This window comes from Leptonychotes weddellii, chromosome 3 (genome assembly GCF_054177405.1).
Source record: "Leptonychotes weddellii isolate Sample4059 chromosome 3, ASM5417740v2, whole genome shotgun sequence".
Taxonomy (NCBI): Eukaryota; Metazoa; Chordata; class Mammalia; order Carnivora; family Phocidae; genus Leptonychotes; species Leptonychotes weddellii.
This window is the reverse complement of record NC_138371.1, coordinates 43,815,934-43,835,493: the sequence shown is the minus strand read 5'-3', so window position 1 is coordinate 43,835,493 and position 19,560 is coordinate 43,815,934. Positions and strand designations below refer to the sequence as shown.

Here is a 19,560-nt window from a genome sequence, read left to right as displayed (position 1 = left end):
TTAAGGTTCACTGAATTTCCTTAAGCTGTAAGTTTATATCTTTTGCCAAATTTCTTTAAAGCAGATTTCCTTCTCCCACAGAAAGAAATACTGTCCAAATCTGGTGATTGTCATAACCATTATTTTAAAATATATTTACTACATGAGTGTATACCCTTAAACTATATATACACATATAAACATAAATACCATTAAAATATTTTAATGTAATTTATATGCTGTTGTATCCAGTCTTATGTGACTTGCTTTTTACAAAACCCAGCATTATATTTCAGAAGTTTTATCTCTGTGCTGCCTGACATTTTATTTTATTTCACAACTGATCTTATCCCATTGTGTGGATATACCACAATTTATACATTTGTTTTTCTGTTGAGGGAAGTATTTGTTATTTGAACAATATTGCCCTTAACATTCATATATATATGAACATTCATATATATATAAAAAATCTCATGGTACTCACAGAAAGGAGATTCTCTCGGGGTTATATGCCTAGATATGGGATTTCTGGGTCATGTTTCCTCTTCTGAGAAGTTATCTTTTCAAATCTCTTGTCCATTTTCCTACTGGGTTTTCTTTTTCCTGTGGATTTGAAAGATATTTAAAGCCATCCTAGACATTTGTCTATTATATACATATATATAGTATAAATAACTTCTTCTAATTTATAATTTTTTCTATTCTTTTATCTTTTGATGACAGAAGTTATGAATTCAATATGACTGATGTTAATTTTTTGTTTATTTACAGCAAATATTTCCAGTTTTGTTAATGGCTTTTTTTTAGCTTTTCTTATTAAACACTTCAAAAATAAGTAAAAACCAGCAGTACCCTTAATGTGCTTATCATTCAACTTCAACAACAACTCATGAATAATTTTGTTTTGTCTATGCCCTCAACCTCTCTCTGCTGCCTTGTTGTTCCAAAGCACATCCCATTAATATGAAAATAGGTATCTAAAAGATAAGGATTTTTTATTTTTTTTATTTTTATTTATTTGTTTTTTTTAAAGATTTTATTTATTTATTTGACAGAGAGAGAGCACAAGTAGACAGAGTGACAGGCAGATGGAGAGGGAGAAACAGGCTCTCTGCTGAGCAGGGAGCCAGATGTGGGGCTCGATCCCAAGACCCCAGGATCATGACCTGAGCCGAAAGCAGCTGCTTAACGGACTGAGCCACCCAGGCGCCCCAAGATAAGGATTTTTTAAATGCATAGCAACAATACCATTATCACATGGCACAAATAATCCTTTAATGTAATAAAATAAATCCGTATTCAACTTTCCAATGATCTCATAAATGTCACAAAAATACTTTGATGTTAGTTTGAATCTACATTGACATGCATTACAATAATTTGTTATGTCTCCCGAATCTTAATCTAATAGGTTCTTCTTCCACATACCCTTCTCCCTCCCTCCCTGCCTCCTTTTATTAATGGTTTATTTGTTGAAGAAACTGAGTTGCTTGTCCTGTTGAGTTCCTCACAGACCGGACTTTTGCTGATTGTATCTGTATGTAAATAATGTATATTATTTCTTCTGTATTTCCTGTAAAGTATTAGTTAGATCTATACACGTTCAGGTTTTTTTTTTTTTATTGAGGTATAATTGACATATAACATTATCTTAGTTTCAGGTATACAACATAATGATTTGATATTTGTATACACTGCAAAATGATCCCACAGTAAGTCTAGTTTCCCCCTGTCACAGTATAAAGTTACATAATATGCAATACAATATTGTTGACTATAGTCACTGTGCTGTATATTACATTCCCATGACTTACTTATTTTGTGACTGGACATTTGTACATCCTGACCCACTTCTCCCATTCCTCACCCCTAACCCTGCCCCGTCTGTCAACCACCAATCTGTTCTTTGCATTTGTGAGTTTGGTTTCGTTTATCTGTTTTATTTTTTAGATTCCACATATAAGTGAAATTACATGGTATTTGTCTTTCTCTGATTTGTTTCACTTAGCATAATACCTTTTCAATATATAAAATCGTGTCATTCACAAATAGTGACAGTTTTACTTCTTCCATTCCAATTTGGATTCCTGTTGTTTTTCTTTTTTTGCCTAATTGGCATCCCAGTAGGTACCTATAGGTCCTTTAATCTATTTTTTTGACCTTTTTTTTTCTTTTTGCTGCTCTGTTTGGGTGAGTTCCACTGACCTGTATTCCAGATCACTAGCCCTTCCTTCTGTTTCATCCAGTCTGCGGTTGAACCCCTATAGTGTCTTTTTCATTTCAGTTATTGTATTCTTCAGCCCTATGACTTAATGTTTGGCACTTTCTTGTATTTTCTGTCTCTTTGTTGATCTCTCTGTGTTCATCCATTCTTCTCTCAAGATCCATGAGCATCTTTATTACTATTACTTTGAACTCTTTATCAGGCAAATTACTTATCTTTGTTTTTAAAGTTTTCTTTGGGGGCTCTTCTTGTTCTTTAATTTGGAACACATTCCTCCATTTCCTAATTTCGCTTGATTCTTTGCTTCTATGTATGAGGCAAAACATCTCTCTCTCCCAGTCTTAAGGGAGTGGTCAAAGAAGACTGGGGATGTATTTCACCTGTTGTCTGTGCAGCATCCTGCCAAGAACTGTCTCTCTGATTGCTTCAGTCCCCTGGGGCCCCAAAACACAGGGCCCCTTGGCCACCAGAGATAGGCATTCAAAGGGTATCTCTTGTGAACTACGTGTACTTGCTGGCTTTGGCAGGGCCACAGGGGAGTGTTGGGGCAGGCAAGCCCACCCACTGGCTTTAGTGGGGCAGAGCCACAGGAGCAGTGCTAACAGGGTAAAGAGAGTAAAAAATGGCATCTGGCATCGCCAGCACTTAGCAAGGTAGGAGAGTGTAAAAATAGCACCAACCAGCACCTCCTTCCCTGGAGAGAGTTGGAACAAACCTCTGCCCATCCAGCAAATGCTTTAAGAATAGCCAGTGGATCTCCTTTATGTATGGTCTAAGTGCTTTTCAGCCTGCTGCTTTTGTGCTGGGTCTCAGGATAAGTAGTCTGCGCACAAGCCCTTTAGGAACAGAGTTTCAGTTTCCCAATGCCCTTTGAATCTCCTAGACATAAGCCATGTTGATTTTTAAAGTCAAATGTTTGGGGGCTCATCTTTCCAGTGCAGGTCCCAAGGGTTAGGGGGCTCAAACTCAGGGATGTGCTCCATATTTGTGAAATCCCTCTAACCTGTGGGTTGCTGCACTGGGGGTGGGGTTTTCAGTTAGACCATGGCTCTGCCTCTCCTCTCAACCAGATGTGGCCTTTTTATCTCTCTTTTTCAGAGAGAGTTGTTCTAGATGTAGCTGGAGATTTAGTGTGTCCAAGGGAGAAGGTGAGGTCAGGGTCTTCTTATGCTGTCATTTTGCAGGTTCAGTTTCTCTAACAAGACTGATTCATAGATGGTGGTTAGTCTTTCCATCAGGTGGAATATAATATCTCCTTTTCTTTCTCTTTGTAATGTTAGCAGCCATTTATGTTCAAGGCCTAGATCCATGAATTAATTACAGGTTGCAAAGTTGGGATATTTTAATTCTATCATTCCTTCTTCATAGATTAACTGTAATACTTGTATAAAATAAACTTCCTCTTAACTACTATTTGGTTACAGTGTGGTACAGGATACTTCAGAAAAGCAGATTGATGCTTAATATTTTCCCATTATTTATCAGTTTTCAAAATAGTAAATTGTTTCAGTAGCATCCTCCAACAGTAAGCAACTAGTTTTGTTTTGTGTCATTATGAATTTATAGATTTAAATAAATTCAATGTGCTTCAATACAATTCTGTTACTATGTTTATTAATGCTGAAATTTTGATAACTTTGCCCAGTGGGATCTCCTTTTAGGATAATTCTGGAGTCCTTTGTGACATAACCCTAATGATTTTTGATAGCTTCCTTGTTATCTGGGAAGACAGGCTTATTCAAGCTTATCTTGTACACATTCAATTGCTTCAACATCATTGAGTTTTAGTGGAATTTTTGCAAAGATAAAGTGAACATATATAGATGATAGGTATACAGACAGACCTATTTGTGGAAAGTCTCCTGTTTTATTTATCTATTTGTTCTTATGTGAATACAATGTTCTCTTAATTACTGTAGCTTTATAATAAGTCTTGAAATTTGGCAGTTTGAGTTCTCTAACATTCGTGGTTCTTCTAGGCTGACTTGCTTATTATAGGGCCTTTATATCTCCATATAAATTTTAGAATGAGCTTTCTAGTTTCTACAACATAGTCTGCTGGGATTTACTTGGACTCACTTTTCATTTCCTTTTTCTTGCTGGCTAGCACCTCCAGAATACTGTTGAATAAAATGGTGATTGTGTACATCTTAATCTTGTTCCAAAAACTTAAGGGAAAGTGATCAATATAAATTAGAGTATCAGCTCTAGAGATTTGAAGATAGCTTTTATCAGAGGAAGGACACATCCTCATATTCTTAGTTCACAAAGAGATTTTATCATGAATGGTATTGAACTTTATCATATTTTCCTCTGCATCTTTCAGATAATCATCTAAATTTTCTTTTTTCTTTTAATGTTGTGAATCACTTTGATTTATTTTTAATGTTAAATGTTAAACCAGTCCTGCATTCTAGGGATTAATCTTACTCATTGATTATGCATTATCTTTATCTTATATTGGATTCAATTTATTTTATTTATAATTTTTGTATCTTTGTTAGTGGGGGGATGTTGACGGAGGTTTTCTTTTCTTGTAATGTCTTTTAATGATTTTGGTATCAAGGTGATCTTGATCTCAAAGTATGAGTTGAGAGAGAAGTTCATTCCTCTTCAATTTTCTGGAAGACTTTGTATGGAATTTGTGTGATTTCTTCCTTAGATAACAGATATAATTCAGAAATGAAGTCATTTGAGCCTGGAGCTTTCTTTCCGGATGTGTTTTTAACATATTCAATTTCTTTAATAGATATGTAGTTTTTCATATCAACTATTCATGAATGAGCTTAGTTTGTGTTTTTCAAGGAATTTGTCATTTGTATATAAGTTTTTAAACTTAACTGCCATACATTTTTCATAATATTCCTTTGTTATTATTTTTAGTATTATCTATAGACTTTCGTCATGCTATTATCTCTAATTTTCCTGATGCTGAAAATTTGTGTCTTCTCTTTTTCCTGGTCAATCTGGCTTATCACTTTTACTGAAGTTTTCAAAGAATCAGCTATTAGGCTCATTATTTTCTTTCTTTTTTCTATTTCTTTGATTTTCACTTTGATCTTTACTATTTTCTTTCTTCTGCTTACTAAATGTGGACAAGGATGTGAAAGAATTGAAACTCTGATGCACTGCTGAATGGTATGCAAAACATATAGCCATTTTGGAAAACAGTGTGGTGTTTTTTAAAAGTTAAACCTATACTTACCATATGATCCAGTCATTCCACTACTAGGGTATTTACCCATTAGAAATGAAAACTCATGTCCACACAGTGACTTGTACATGAAAGCTCATAAAGGTTTATTTGTGAGAGGTCAAAATGGAAACAACCCAAACAGTAGGTAAGTAGATAAAAAACTGTGATGTATCCATATAATAAAACACTTCTCAGGGGATGAAAAAAATTTAATGGTATTGGAAAAGTTATTTTGATTGCAGTGATAGCTTCAGAGTTGTAGACATATTTTAAAATTGAAAAAAAACATTCAATTTAAATAAGTATAGTTTGTTGTATTTCAATTACCCTTCAATAGGTTGTTAAAAACAACAACAACAACAACAACTATGGTGTTTCTCTCCCCTTTACTTTTAGGACCTGCAGCAAATGTTATTTATCAATCTTTAAGTAGTTCAAAGACTGTTGTCAAAAAACCAACAACTTCAGTTGGCCAGTCAGAAGTGCAAGTTAATGGTACTGAACAAAAGGTATAAAATTCGGTCTCAAATTTTTGAATGGTGATTTTTTATCTCGTTAATTTTTGACTTCTATGTCCTATCTCCTTCACTAGCATAATACTGATTGGCTATGGATATTAGGGTCTATTCATGAGGCCATGTCTTTCCTTCAGAGTATTGAGTTACTATGTAATTTAGCAGAAACTAACCCAAACATTTAGCAATTGCAATAATAATAGCTAAAATTTATTGAACATCTATTGTTGGCCAAGCCCTGTGCTGAACCAGAAGGAAGGGAAAATGAGGAAATTGGGACACATAAGATAAAAAGATGAATAAAATATAATCACTCCCCTTGAGGACCCATTGCCTGATGGGACAGACAGACACAGAAAAATGATATCACAATGAAATGATGTTCTCAAAATCAAAATAAAATTTTCATCAAAATTTTAAGAAATGTGTTTGCCTAGCTGTAAGCTGGATTGGTATGGGTTATATTTATTTCCCTTAAACAGATTGAGTGACTCTAAACTTTTAGAACCAACCATTGAATGGATTACTATGCCTTTAAACAAAATATAGAATACTAGAAAAGGAACAACTGTACATTGCTACATACTGAACTCAATTTTAAACTAATTAAATTTGAGATCCCTATAGAAGATATTCTAGAAGGTTGTTAATATATATTTTCCCTGAGACAATTTTCATTGAAAGTTAGGGCATAAATGGGGGAAAGTTTTTATAAATTTGGTTGACTGATAGAGGCAAAATTTCTTTTAGAAGTACAGTTGCTAATGAATGTTTTTCTCCTTAATGTACCATATAGAAAGATGGAGTAACTAGAAAATCAAGTGCTTTTGATGATAGAGGTAAGAAAGTGAAAAACAGTCAAACTTGTTATTTTGTTAATTTCATAATTATAGTTTTATCATATAGTTTTTGAAGTTGTTTTACTTGATTATAAAAACCATAGTTATTTTGGAAAGTAAGGCATGGTATAAAATTATTTATGATTATAGATATTATAATTGACTCATATATTTCAGTGATTGCTTGATGAGTATGGCTTTTGAATTTTGTGAAGTGTGGAAAGTTAGGGTCCCTGCGGTGGCTGTTTATAGTGCTACAGCACATTACTGATAAACTGGGATCCAGTAAGGTACACTACAGAGAACTGTCTCCAGGACGATCCCCATACTCCACGGCCTTCAGTTCTTCCATAGATAATACATCTTACTTCCCATCTCCCCTTCAGTGGACTACACATTAGCTAAATTTTTCTGTGCCTTGTTAGATTTCTGGAAGTCACTAAAAATACTCCCATGCATATCCTACATATATATACAGAAAATATTGGACACCTACATCCAGTGGCCAATGATCACCTTTAATTCAATAGAATATCAAACTCATCATCTTCCTGATTTTTCTTGTTTTCATCCAGACACAAAATGTGAGTTATCTTTGACTCTTCTTTTTTGTATTTGTGTCCCAGAGTTGCCACTTTCTGTCTAATCTACCCCCTTAATTTCTTTTGCCCTTTCCTATTTTTTCATTCCCACAGCTTCTATCCTTGTTTCCTTCATCCTTGACTATTTCAGTAATCTTCCTCCATTCTCCTCCTCCTCTTTTTAATCCACCATAAATTTTACTGTGAAAGCATTCTTCCTAAAACACAGCTTTGGTTATTCCCCTATCCACATAGTGAGTTGGTCTTCCATTGCAGCCTGAATGAAATGAAAATAATTCTGGCAATGGTCTGTGTTTAATTATAGGAATTAAGCTGGCATAATATTAAATAAATTAGGATTAGAGGTTAAGAATTTCAGACTTGTCTGAAAATTTGTAGCCAGTGAACATTTACAAAGGTCATGTTATTCTTGGAGATACTTCCTTAACTCAAATATATCCCTAATTGTGGTAATTCAGTGATTGTGGCAGCTCAGCAGAGAGAGCATTGGATCAAATATATTCATTAGCATTCACCCTTCTCCAGAAATATGATCTTCTCATATGTAAAATTATCTCTTTTTCTCTAGGAGCTGTAAACATCTTAGCTCAAAATTCAGTTATTTCACCTCAAACTTCACCCACAAGAAATTGTCCAAGATCTTCACAGTCTTATTTGGATCCTCCAAAAGATGAGGTATATAATATTTCTTTTGCTCCAAATGCAAATAAAATAAATGAGATACAATCTTATGATCAGCATTGGTATAAAAATTTTCATTCATGAAGTGACCATACCAAACTGCTTCACTCCCTGAAATTAGTCATATCATAATAAAATTTTAATAGTCCTAGGATAATCTTTCTAAATATAGGCTACAATACTGTAGTTCACAGTACATACCTGCAGCCTTCAGAGGAAGTATTAATTTGGCCTTTTATTGGGCTTTAACTAGTACTGATGGACTGTTCAGAGACAGTCATGCTATCTGTCCTCTTGGCTCTTGACCAGCCATCAGTTTTCTGCTATTGGAAAGTTACCAGCAAAAATTCAGGGTATGTCTTCTGATATAAATTAGATTTTTTTTTTTCTGTGAGTTGCCTACTTATTATAGATAGGAGTCAAAACCACATCATCCATTCCATTAGTAACACAGTGTTAACTGTTCAACTGTGCTAAAGAGTTAACATGATTTGAAAATGGTAATTTATTAAGTTCTTTCCAAATGAATTCTACTTGATTAGGGTAGGAAGTGGCATAATTTTCTGTTTCTTCTAATGCATAATAATTGACAGACTGTGTAGTGCAGTTTTATTATAAACATTTTACAGTTCAGTGTTCTACTATGTCATTTTCCATTTTACGTATGCTAAGAGTCAAAAAAAAATTTCTTACCAACTTCAATATTTAAAATCCTAATATTGCCCAACAGATTGCAAAAGCTATGTCCTTTACTAAAAAACAAACAAACAAACAAACAAAAAACTCCTGTAAAAACAGTATCTAAGTTTTATTACTGACTTTTTTTGGTTAATGTGTGTATTATTAAATTTGCCACCTATCTTGATCTCAAATGAGTACGAAATGTCCAAAAATTCCTAATTTATTATAAGAAATAGCATGGCCATTTTATTATACTAAATATTACACTCTGCTTCCAACATGTACATAGCCTACCACTGTCAGAAAATGTATTTCTAGCGGTCTATGTTCAGCTCTCAGACCTGGGGGGCAAAAAAAAAAAAAAAAAAAAAAGCCTATTTATTTCACTGGATTTACCTCACTGAACATATTGATTTCTTGAACAAGTCTAGAGAACCACATCCCTCTGTATTCAGAGAACCTGTTCTCTGCTCCAGCTCTACTTGAACTTTTCTCCTATTGTAGCTTTGTTAAAAAACACACCTATTCTTTTGTCCCACTGAGTTGATAAGCTTACTTACTAATCAGTGCATTCCACAGATAGTTAATTTTAGGATGCCAGTGAATACTACTGTGTAGGAAAGGGTTAACATAGCAGGCTTGAGACTGTTGTCAAGGTTGCCCTTTGGCTAGTGTTGGGGAAGTTAGCTTTTCTAACAGTCCCTAAGTGATAGGGAACTTTCCTGAGCTGAATGGATGGTGCACTATATTAATAGCAAATAATGTGATTTTTGCTGAACACCTGACTTCTTTTTAGGAGGTTAGAATTTTGATATGCACTAAGGCAGAGGGCGTCCTTATGACCAGCCTTCAATAAAGACTTTGAGTGCTGAGTTTCTAATGGATTTCTCTGGGCAGAAACACTGTACATGTTACTGCATTTTTTTTTTTTTTTTACTTGCTAGAGAAGAGAGCATGCTTAAGTGTGTCCTCTCACAGGAGGAGAGGGCATAAGAAAAACTATGCATGGATTTTTCCAGACTCAGCCTGTGTCTTTTCCCCTTCTTTATCCTTCAGTGTATCCTTTTACTGTAATAAATCTTAGATGTGAGTACAACTATATTCTGAGTCCCATGAGCCTTAGCAAATCACCAAATGTGTGGGCGGTCTTGTGGACCTCCCAGGATACAACTGTGAACTTTTAAATTCTGTATATAGATTTAACATAAACATCACAAAATGTATGCATTTCTTAAAAACTGACAGTTAAGAGAAGCTCTCAAAATCTTAAATTTTTGTATTTTAAATATATAAGTAATAGTTGATGTTCAAATCCTGGAGGAAGAAAAATCCTTTGAGGATGTTTGTTTTGTTGTTTGGATTATGTAGAAGGAATTAAATGCTGATTGGAATGAAAGATCAAACAAGAGACCAAGCTACTTCTGTGAATCAGGTAAACATCAGTAACAGCTATTGAGTAAGTTATGCAATCTCTTAATTCACTTTTTCTACTAACATTTATCGAGCTCCTGCTTCATGCCTAGTATGGTGCTAAATATTCCTTGAATGTTTGGTACAAATCACCAGCAAAATATTTAACCTGGTCCCGGATCTCTTAGTGAGAAAAAATTTAAAACTACAGATTCAATTATATTTGAAACTATGTATTTTCTGTTTCTTTTTGAGTTTGTTTTCACAAGTTACACTTTTCTTGTAAATTTATTCATCTAAATTTTCAAATTTCTTGGCATCAAGTAATCATATGTCCTATCCACATGGATCAGATTATCAGAAGGCAGTATGGCATAATAGGTAGGAACATATATTCTGGCAAGACTACTTAAATCAAATCCACACTCCAACACTAAAAATTTATGTCTGGCCAAGTTATTTAATTTCTCTGTTCTTTGGCTTTTCCAACTATAAAATGAGAATATTACCTAACCCAAATTCACTGCCCATCTCTGGAAAGGCCAATCAAGAGATGAGTTTTGATTAGAAAGGAATTTGAGCTTTATTCAGGAGGCCTGAAATCTGGAGAGAGGCAGTCTCTTGTCTGAGCTTTCTGCCTGGCCATAAGATTTTTAAAGGGGTTTAATCAGTTAAGGGAGTACAGTAGTCTGTGACATTTTTTTTATTACCTGCAGACTCAATGATGTCAGCTAGAGTTATCTCGGAGCTCAGAAGTTGTGCAAGAAGTTCTAGTTCTTTTGTGTCCAGGGTTGGGGTTGTGCAAGAAGTTCTAGTTCTTTTGTGTCCAGGGTGGGGGTTGTGCAAGAAGGTCTGGTTCCTTGGTACCCAGGGGTTGTGCAAGACTACTCTGTTTGTTCTGCAAAGGAGGGCAAGGTCTACAGATGCACAAAGGGAGGTCAGTAAAGTCATAGTGTGACCTTAAAAAAGAAAAACATTTTGCTAAAAGATTGTTGGGCTAATCAGAGTCCAGGTGGCTTCAAATAGGTTTCTGGCCTCTGTGGCCTGGGAATGTTCTGGTCCTTCATTCCCCAAGGCCAGTGGTCTGCAGATCTCAAAGGAAGTAAATTAGTTCTGTTACAGATCAAGAACCTTAGGTCAGTAAGCAAGGAGTGTGTTAACTTGAAGCAAGTTAACCTTTAAGACTCGTTTGAGTGCTGTTACATGAACAGTAATGGTACATCATTCATATGATTCCTATGGCAATTCAATAAGTTAATATTTGTAAAAGTGCTTAGAATAGTGTGTGGCACTTAATTGGTGATATGTAAGAGATTTTGAAATGTACTGTAAAACTTAATGTGCAATATTTTCATTTTTTTAAAATCCTATCTAAATTCCAATTTTGTGTTATTTTGTATTTATAGATTAGTTTTAAAATTTCAAGCATATTGGATTTCTAGTTTCCTTTTTGTTATTGATTTCCAATTTAATTGCTTTGTGGACTGACAGCATGGCCTTTATGATACCAGATTTTTGAAATATCTGCAAAATTGCCCTATTGGCTTAGCACACATGATTAATTTTGTACATGTTCTGTGTGGTTGAAAATAATAAATATTATCAATTTGGTGGTGCCATGTTCTAAATATTTCCATTCAATCAAGGTGTTGAATTGTGTAGTTCAAATATTCTATATACTTTTATTTACTCTGTTCTAAAAATCATTGGGAATGATTAGTTATCAACTCCTCCATGTAGTTCTGTCCATTTTTACTTTTTAATTCTTGGTCTGGGTTACTCGGCACATCCAGGACTATCCTGGTGAATTGAGGGCTTTTTTTTTTAATTTAAATTTCAGTTAGTTAACATACAGTGTAATATTAGTTTCAGTTGTAAAATTGAGTTTTTTATTATTATGTATGGATCTTTATCATAAGTGATGCTTTTTGTCTCAAATTTAGTAGGTCCGACAATAATATGGCTATATCAGCTTTGTGTCTTAGTATCTTTTTATGTATAGATGTGGCTTTTGTAAGCACTCTACACCTGCATCATCTTGTTTTATTTTTATTGAGTCTAGGAATTTGACTACTAATTGAATTTAAGCCATTTACACTTATGTTAATTAAAACCTTGGAATATTTCTAATGCCTTATTGGTGCTTTTACTTTGTTCTGCTTTTTTATATTTCCCTTCAATTTCTCCTTTCTTGATTTCTTTTAGAGTATTAAGCTTATTTTTTTTATTATGTAAGTCACCATACAGTACATCATTACTTTTTGATGTAGTGTTCCATGATTCATTATTTGCATATAACACCTAATGTTCAACATGTGACTTCCTTAATACCCATCACTGGGCTACCCTATCCTCCCACCACCCTCCCCTCTGGAACCCTCAGATTGTTTCCCGGAGCCCATAGTCTCTCATGGTTCGTCTCCCCCTATGATTGCCCCTCCTTCAGTTTTCCCTTCCTTCTCCATGCTATTCCTTATGTTCCACATATGAGTGAAACAGTATGATAATTGTCTTTCTCTGCTTGAGTTATTTCACTTAGCATAATCCCCTCCAGTTCCACCATGTCAATGCAAATGGTGAGTATTCATCCTTTCTGATGGCTAAGTAATATTCCATTGTATATATGAACCACATCTTCTTTATCCATTCATCTGTTGAAGGGCCTCTCGGCTCCTTCTGCAGTTTGGCTATTGTGGACATTGCTGCTATGAACATTGGGGTGCATGTGCCCCTTCTTTTCACTACATCTGTATCTTTGGGGTAAATACCCAGTAGTGCAATTGCTGGCCATAGGGTAGCTCTATTTTTAACATCTTGAGGAACCTCCATACCGTTTTCCAAAGTGGCTGTACCAACTTACATTCCCATCAATAGTGTAAGAGGGTTTCCCTTTCTCCACAACCTCTCCAACATTTGTTGTTTCCTGCCTTGTTAATTTTTTACCATTCTAACTAGTATAAGGTGTTATCTCAATGTGTTTTTTTTTAAGATTTTATTTATTTGACAGAGAGAGATACAGTGAGAGAAGGAACACAAGCAGGGGGAGTGGGAGAGGGAGAAGCAGGCTTCCCCCTGAGCAGGAAGCCCGATGTGGGGCTCGATCCCAGGACCCTGGGATCATGACCTGAGCCGAAGGCAGACGCTTAACGACTGAGCCACCCAGGCGCCCCCTCAATGTGGTTTTGATTTGAATTTCCCTGATGGCTAATGATGATGAACATTTTTTCATGTGTCTATTAGCCATTTGTATGTCTTCTTTTGAGAAGTGTCTGTTCATGTCTTCTGCCCAGTTTTTTACTTGATTATTTGTTTTTTGGGTGTTGAGTTTGAGAAGTTCTTTATAGATCTTGGACATTAGCCTTTTGTCTGTAGTGTCTTTTGCAAATATCTTCTCCCAGTCCGTGGGTTGCCTCTTAGTTTTGTTGACTGTTTTTTTGCTGTGCAGAAGCTTTTTATCTTGATGAAGTCCCAGAAGTTCATTTTTACTTTTGCTTCACTAGCCTTTGGAGACGTGTCTTGAAAGAAGTTGCTGTGGCTGATGTTGAAGAGGTTACTGCCTATGTTCTCCTCTAGGATTTTGATGAATTCCTGTCTCACATTGAGGTCTTTCATCCATTTTGAGTTTATCTTTGTGTATGGTGTAAGAGAATGGTCGAGTTTCATTCTTCTGTATATAGCTGTCCAGTTTTTCCAGCACCATTTATTGAAGAGACTGTCTTTTTTCCATTCAATATTTTTTCCTGCTTTGTCAAAGATTAGTTGACCATAGAGTTGAGGGTCCATATCTGGGCTCTCTATTTTGTTCCATTGGTCTATGTGTCTGTTTTTGTGCCAGTACCATGCTGTCTTAGTGATCACGGCTTTGTAATATAGCTTGAAATCAGGCAATGTGATGCCCCCAGCTTTGTTTTTCTTTTTCAACATTTCCTTGGCCATTTGGGGTCTTTTCTGGTTCCATACAAATTTTAGGATTGTTTTTTCCAGCTCTTTGAAAAATGCCAGTGGTATTTTAATAGGGAGGGGTTTGAAAGTGTAGATTGCTCTGGGCAGCATAGACATTTTAACAATGTTTATTCTTCCGATCCATGAGCATGGAATATTTTTCCATCTTTTTGTGTCTTCTTCAATTTTTCATGAGTGTTCTGTAGTTCCTAGAGTATAGATTCTTTACGTCTTGGTTAGGTTTATTCCGAGGTATCTTATGGTTTTTGGTGCTATTGTAAATGGAATCAATCCCCTAATTTCTCTTTCTACAGTTACATTGTTAATGTATAGAAAAGCAACTGATTTCTGTGCATTGATTTTGTATCCTGCCACATTACTGCATTGCTGTATGAGTTCTAGTAATTTGGGGGTGGAGTCTTTTGTGTTTTCCACATAAAGTATCATCTCATCTGCGAAGAGAGAGAGTTTGACTTCTTCTTTGCCAATTTGAATTCCTTTTATTTCTTACTGTTGTCTGATTGCTGTTGCTAGCACTTCTAGTACTACGTTGAACAATAGTGGTGAGAGTGGGCATCCCTGTCATGTTCCCGATCTTAAGGGAAAAGCTCTCAGCTTTTCCCCATTGAGAATAATATTCACTGTGGGTTTTTCATAGATGGATTTTATGAAATTGAGGAATGTTCCCTATGTACCTACACTCTGAAGAGTTTTAATCTGGAAAGGAATTTTGTCAAATGCTTTTTCTGCATCAATTGAGAGGATCATATGGTTCTTGTCTTTTCTTTTATTAATGTGTTCTATCACATTGATTGATTTGCAAATGTTGAACCACCCTTGCATCCCAGGAATAAATCCTTCCTGGTCGTGATGGATAATCCTTTTAATGTACTGTTGGATCCTGTTGGCGAGGATCTTGTCAAATATTTTGGCATCCATATTCATCAAGGATATTGGTCTGTAATTCTCGTTTTTGATGGGGTCTTTGCCTGGTTTTGGGATCAAGGTAACGCTGGCCTCATAGAACAAGTTTGGAAGTTTTCCTTCTGTTTCTATTTTTTGAAATAGCTTCAGAAGAATAGGTAGTATTTCTTCTTTAAATGTTTGGTAGAATTCCCCTGGGAATCCATCTGGCCCTGGACTCTTGTTTTTTGGGAGGTTTTTGATTATTGCTACAATTTCGTGACTGGTTATTGGTCAAGTCAGATTGTCAATTTCTTCCTGTTTCTGTCTTGGTAGTTTATAAGTTTCCAGGAAGGCATCCATTTCTTCCAGGTTGCTTAATTTATCAGCATATAGTTGCTAATAATAATTTCTAATAATTGTTTCTGTTTCCTTGGTGTTAGTCATGATCTCTCCCCTTTCATTCATAATTTTATTAATTTGGGTCCTTTCTCTTTTCTTTTGGATAAGTCTGGCCAGAGGTATCGATCTTATTAATCCTTTCAAAGAACCAGCTTCTAGTTTCGTTGATCTGCTCTACTGTTTTTATGGTTTCTATTTCATTGATCTTTGCTTTAATCCTTATTATTTATCTTCTCCTGCTTGGTTTAGGTTTTATTTGCTGTTCTTTCTCCAGTTCCTTTAGGTGTAAAGTTAGCTTGTGCATTTGGGATTTTTCTACTTTTTTGAGTGAGGCTGGATGGCTATTTATTTCCCCCTTAGGACCACATTTGCAGTATCTCATAGGTTTTGGACTAATGTGTTTTTGTTCTCATTGGTTTCCATGAGTTGTTTAAGTTCTTCTTCAATTTCCTGGTTGACCCAAACATTTCTTTAGCAGGATGGTCTTTAGCTTCCATATGTTTGAATTCCTTCCAAATTTTTTCTTGTGATTGAGTTCCACTTTCAAAGCACTGTGGTCTGAAAATAAGCAGGGCATACTCTCAGTCTTTTGGTATCAGTTAAGACCTGACTTGTGATGCAGTATGTCGTCTATTCTGGAGAAAGTTCTGCGTGCATTTGAGAAGAATGAGTATTCTGTTGCTTTAGTGTGGAATGTTCTGTATGTACCTATGAAGTCCATCTGGTCCAATGTGTCATTCAAAGCTCTTGTTTCTTTGTTGATTTTCTGCTTAGATGATCTGTCTGTTGCTGAGAGTGGAGTATTGAGGTCTCCTACAATTACTGTATTATTATCAATATGTTTGTTTATTTTGGTTAACAGTTGGCTTATGTAGTTGGCTCCTCCCATGTTGGGGGCTTAGATATTTACAATTGTTAGATCTTCTTGTTGGATATACCCTTTAAGAATGATATAATGTCCCTCTGTATCTCTTAATACAATCTTTAGCTTAAAATCTAATTTGTCTATTATGATTGTTGCTACCCCGGCTTTCTTTGAGGTCCATTGGCATGAAAAATGGTTCTCCATTCCCTCACTTTCTGTCTGGATGTATCTTTAGGTTCAAAATGAGTCTCTTGTAGACAGCATATGGATGGGTCATGTCTTTTTATCCAATCTGCACCCTTGTGCTGTTTCATGGGAGCATTTAAGCTGTTCACGTTGAGAGTGACTATTGAAAGATATGATTTTAGTGCCATCCTATTGCCTGTGAAGTCCCTATTTCTATAAATTGTCTCTGTAAATTTCTATTCTATATCAATTTCTCCTTTTATAGAATCCCCTTTAATATTTCTTGCAGGGCCAGCTTAGTGGTCACATATTCTTTCAGTTTCTGCCTGTCCTGGAAACTCCTTGTCTCTCCATCCATTCTGAATGACAGCCTTGCTGGATAAAGTATTCTTGGCTGCATGTTATTCTCATTTAGTACCCTGAATATGTCTTGCCAGCCCTTTCTGGCTTGCCAGGTCTCTTTGGACAGGTCTGATGTTATTCTGATGTCCCTCCCTCTGTACATAAGAAATCTCTTCCCCCTAACTCCTTTCAGGATTGCTTCCTTGGTTCTAAGATTTGCGAGTTTTACTATTATATGTTGGGGAATTGGTCCTTCTCATTGATCTTGGGAAGGATCCTCTCTGCCTCATGGAAACAAATGCTTGTTTCATTCCCCAGATTAGGGAAGTTCTCAGCTATGATTTGCTCAAATATATCATCTAGTCCTCTCTCTCTCTCCACTCCCTCAGGGATCCCAATAATTCTGACATTGGAATGTTTCATGGTGTCATTTATCTCTTGCAGGCTGATCTCTTCAGCTTTCAGGAGTTTATCCCAGGCCTCCTGGCTTCCTTCTTTTCTATCATCTTATCTTCTAGCTCATCAATTCATTCTTCAGCCTCTTTTACCGTGGCTGTCAGAGTATCCAGTTTAGACTGCATCTCATTCATGTATTTTTAAGTTCAGCCTGATTAGATCTCATTTCTGCCTTTAAAGATTCTATATTGTCACTAATATTTTTCTCAAGCCTAGATATCAACTTCATAATTGCTACTCTGAAGTCTGTCTCTGACATCTTGCTTATATCCATATCCATTAGGTCTGTGGCAGAGGCCATAGTCTCTGATTCTTTTCTTTGTTGGGGGTTCATCCTCTTAGTTGTTCTGTTGAGGGGTGGTTGAGGGAATGTAAAGCCCAAAGTATTAACCACAACCGAAGCAAGATGCACCCATTTTATAGGGACCCTAGGGTTGTCATCCTCTTGTTCTTCCACCCTGTCTTCTTCTGGGGGAGGGACCTGCCGTGCTGTTTCATGCAACCCTGCTTGGGCAGGGTTGCCCTGCCCCTGTTGGGGGGGTGCTCAGTGGAAACCAGTTTTTTGAGCTTTTGCAGCTTTATGAGTCTCTTCTGTCTCTTCCGAGAGTCAAAGCAAAAATCACCATACCCAAACCTATGACCCAGAGCAGAGAAATTGTAGTCTGCTCTTCACTGAGCCCTACAGGACACAGAGCCTCCGTTTCTGTCTGCACTGCTAAAAACTGCAGCCTCCCTTGTGGTGCCCCCCACAGCAACTCTCTCAGAGGTAGATCGCAGGGCCTGGTGTGTCTCTGCCCTTTGTGCTTCTAAAACCAGGAGCTGCCTCAGTTCATGCATGCACCCACAGCTCCTGGATCCTGTCTGGGGGCTGCACTAAAGTCCTTTCCCTGCCACTACCGGTCTGTGAGTCTGTGCCCGGTCCCCCGCTGGGGACGCTTTTGTTCTCTGGTGTTATATCACCTTCCCAGCGCCAGCTTATGGCGGCTCCCTCCCCCTTCTGTTTATTTTCTGATACCTGCCTGCAGAATCATGGCTCTGCCCTTCATACCTCACAACTGCCAGAGATTTTCTGCTTGTAGAGATCCAGATATATATTCTTACATCTCAGGCTGATTTCTTGGGTGTTCAGAATGGTTTGGTAGATATCCAGCTAATTTCAGGGGACTGGTTGAAATAGGGTCCCCTACTCTTCTGCCATCTTGCCTCTCCTAAGCTTATTTTTAATCCATTTTTCTCTCTGCTGTTTTAGAAACTGTATGCTATGTATATTCCTTTTGACAATTACCTTTGAATTTTGCATGTATGCTTAAAGTAAAAGTCAAAGTTAAAATAATTAACTTCTAAATCACTATTTCATATCATACTTAACCAATAGTTTAGTTTTGATTTTTTTACCAGCTAAATTAAAATTCTGATTTTTATACAGTCAGGTTTTGGTTATATTTGTCCATGTTTACCAGTATTTTTTTTTGTTCACCATTCCCTTTTGCATTTCATACTTTCTAGAATCACCTTCATTCTTCCTAAAGTAAATCCATTCTTTAGAAATGTCATTAGTAAATGAATTTGGGGAGTAAATCCTCAGATTCTGTTTGATAAAACTCTATTTTACCATGTTCTGGGATATAATTATGGCTGGGTATACAAGTCCTTAAGGACAGCTATTTTTTCTTAGCACTGTAAAGATATTGTTTTACTTAAATGTTCTACTTTTTCTCTATTTAATAATTCCTGCATAAGTGATTCTCCCCCTCCCCTCCCCACACACACCTCAGTCTGCTTTTAAGGTCTTTCTTTTATTTTTCTTTAGTATTATTATGATGAACAGTTCTGGACAAGTTTCAGCTATTTTTCCTCTCCTGTATTGCCTCTCCCCACTTTCTTTATTATTTTCTTCTAAAACTCCAGTTATGTATATTTAGAACTCCTTTTTTTCTTCTACATCCTTTAACAACTATCATATTTTCCATTTCTCTGTGCTGCATTCTGGTTAATTTCTTCAAATTTGTCCTCCAAATGACCAATTCTTTCTTCAGTTTATCTAATTTACTATTTTATCAATTCAATGCATTTTGAAATTTTCTGATTAAACAAACATTATATATATATGCATATATATATAATTTCTGAATAGTTATTTTTCAAATTTGACTGGACTTTTTTGATAAGTTCTTGTTCCATTCCTATGTTTTCTAATCCCTTCTTTATATATTTATACATATAAGATACACTTTTAAATATTCTCTATCTGGTAATTCAAATATCTGAAATAGTGATGTCTAATTCTAATGCTTTTTTTTCCTGCTAATAGTCACTGGATTTGTTTCTTCATAT

At 35.9% G+C, this 19,560-nt stretch overlaps 1 protein-coding gene and 1 long non-coding RNA gene across 4 annotated transcripts in view; one reads left to right on the top strand and one right to left on the bottom strand.

Annotated features, from left to right (window-relative positions):
* The window catches only part of LOC145720504 (uncharacterized), a 507,675-nt gene that overhangs the window by 53,287 nt on the left and 434,828 nt on the right, over positions 1 to 19,560 (bottom strand). For all 3 annotated transcript variants that reach the window (XR_014143477.1, XR_014143478.1, XR_014143476.1), the window contains exon 3: positions 467 to 585. This is a non-coding gene — a long non-coding RNA (uncharacterized LOC145720504). The remainder of the gene's footprint in view (positions 1 to 466; positions 586 to 19,560) is intronic.
* The window catches only part of FSIP2 (fibrous sheath interacting protein 2), a 93,278-nt gene that overhangs the window by 24,199 nt on the left and 49,519 nt on the right, over positions 1 to 19,560 (top strand). Inside the window, exons 10-13 of the mRNA XM_006726943.3 lie at positions 5,799 to 5,911; positions 6,714 to 6,756; positions 7,927 to 8,033; positions 10,089 to 10,152. Coding sequence (XP_006727006.2) covers positions 5,799 to 5,911; positions 6,714 to 6,756; positions 7,927 to 8,033; positions 10,089 to 10,152 — 327 coding nt within the window. The remainder of the gene's footprint in view (positions 1 to 5,798; positions 5,912 to 6,713; positions 6,757 to 7,926; positions 8,034 to 10,088; positions 10,153 to 19,560) is intronic.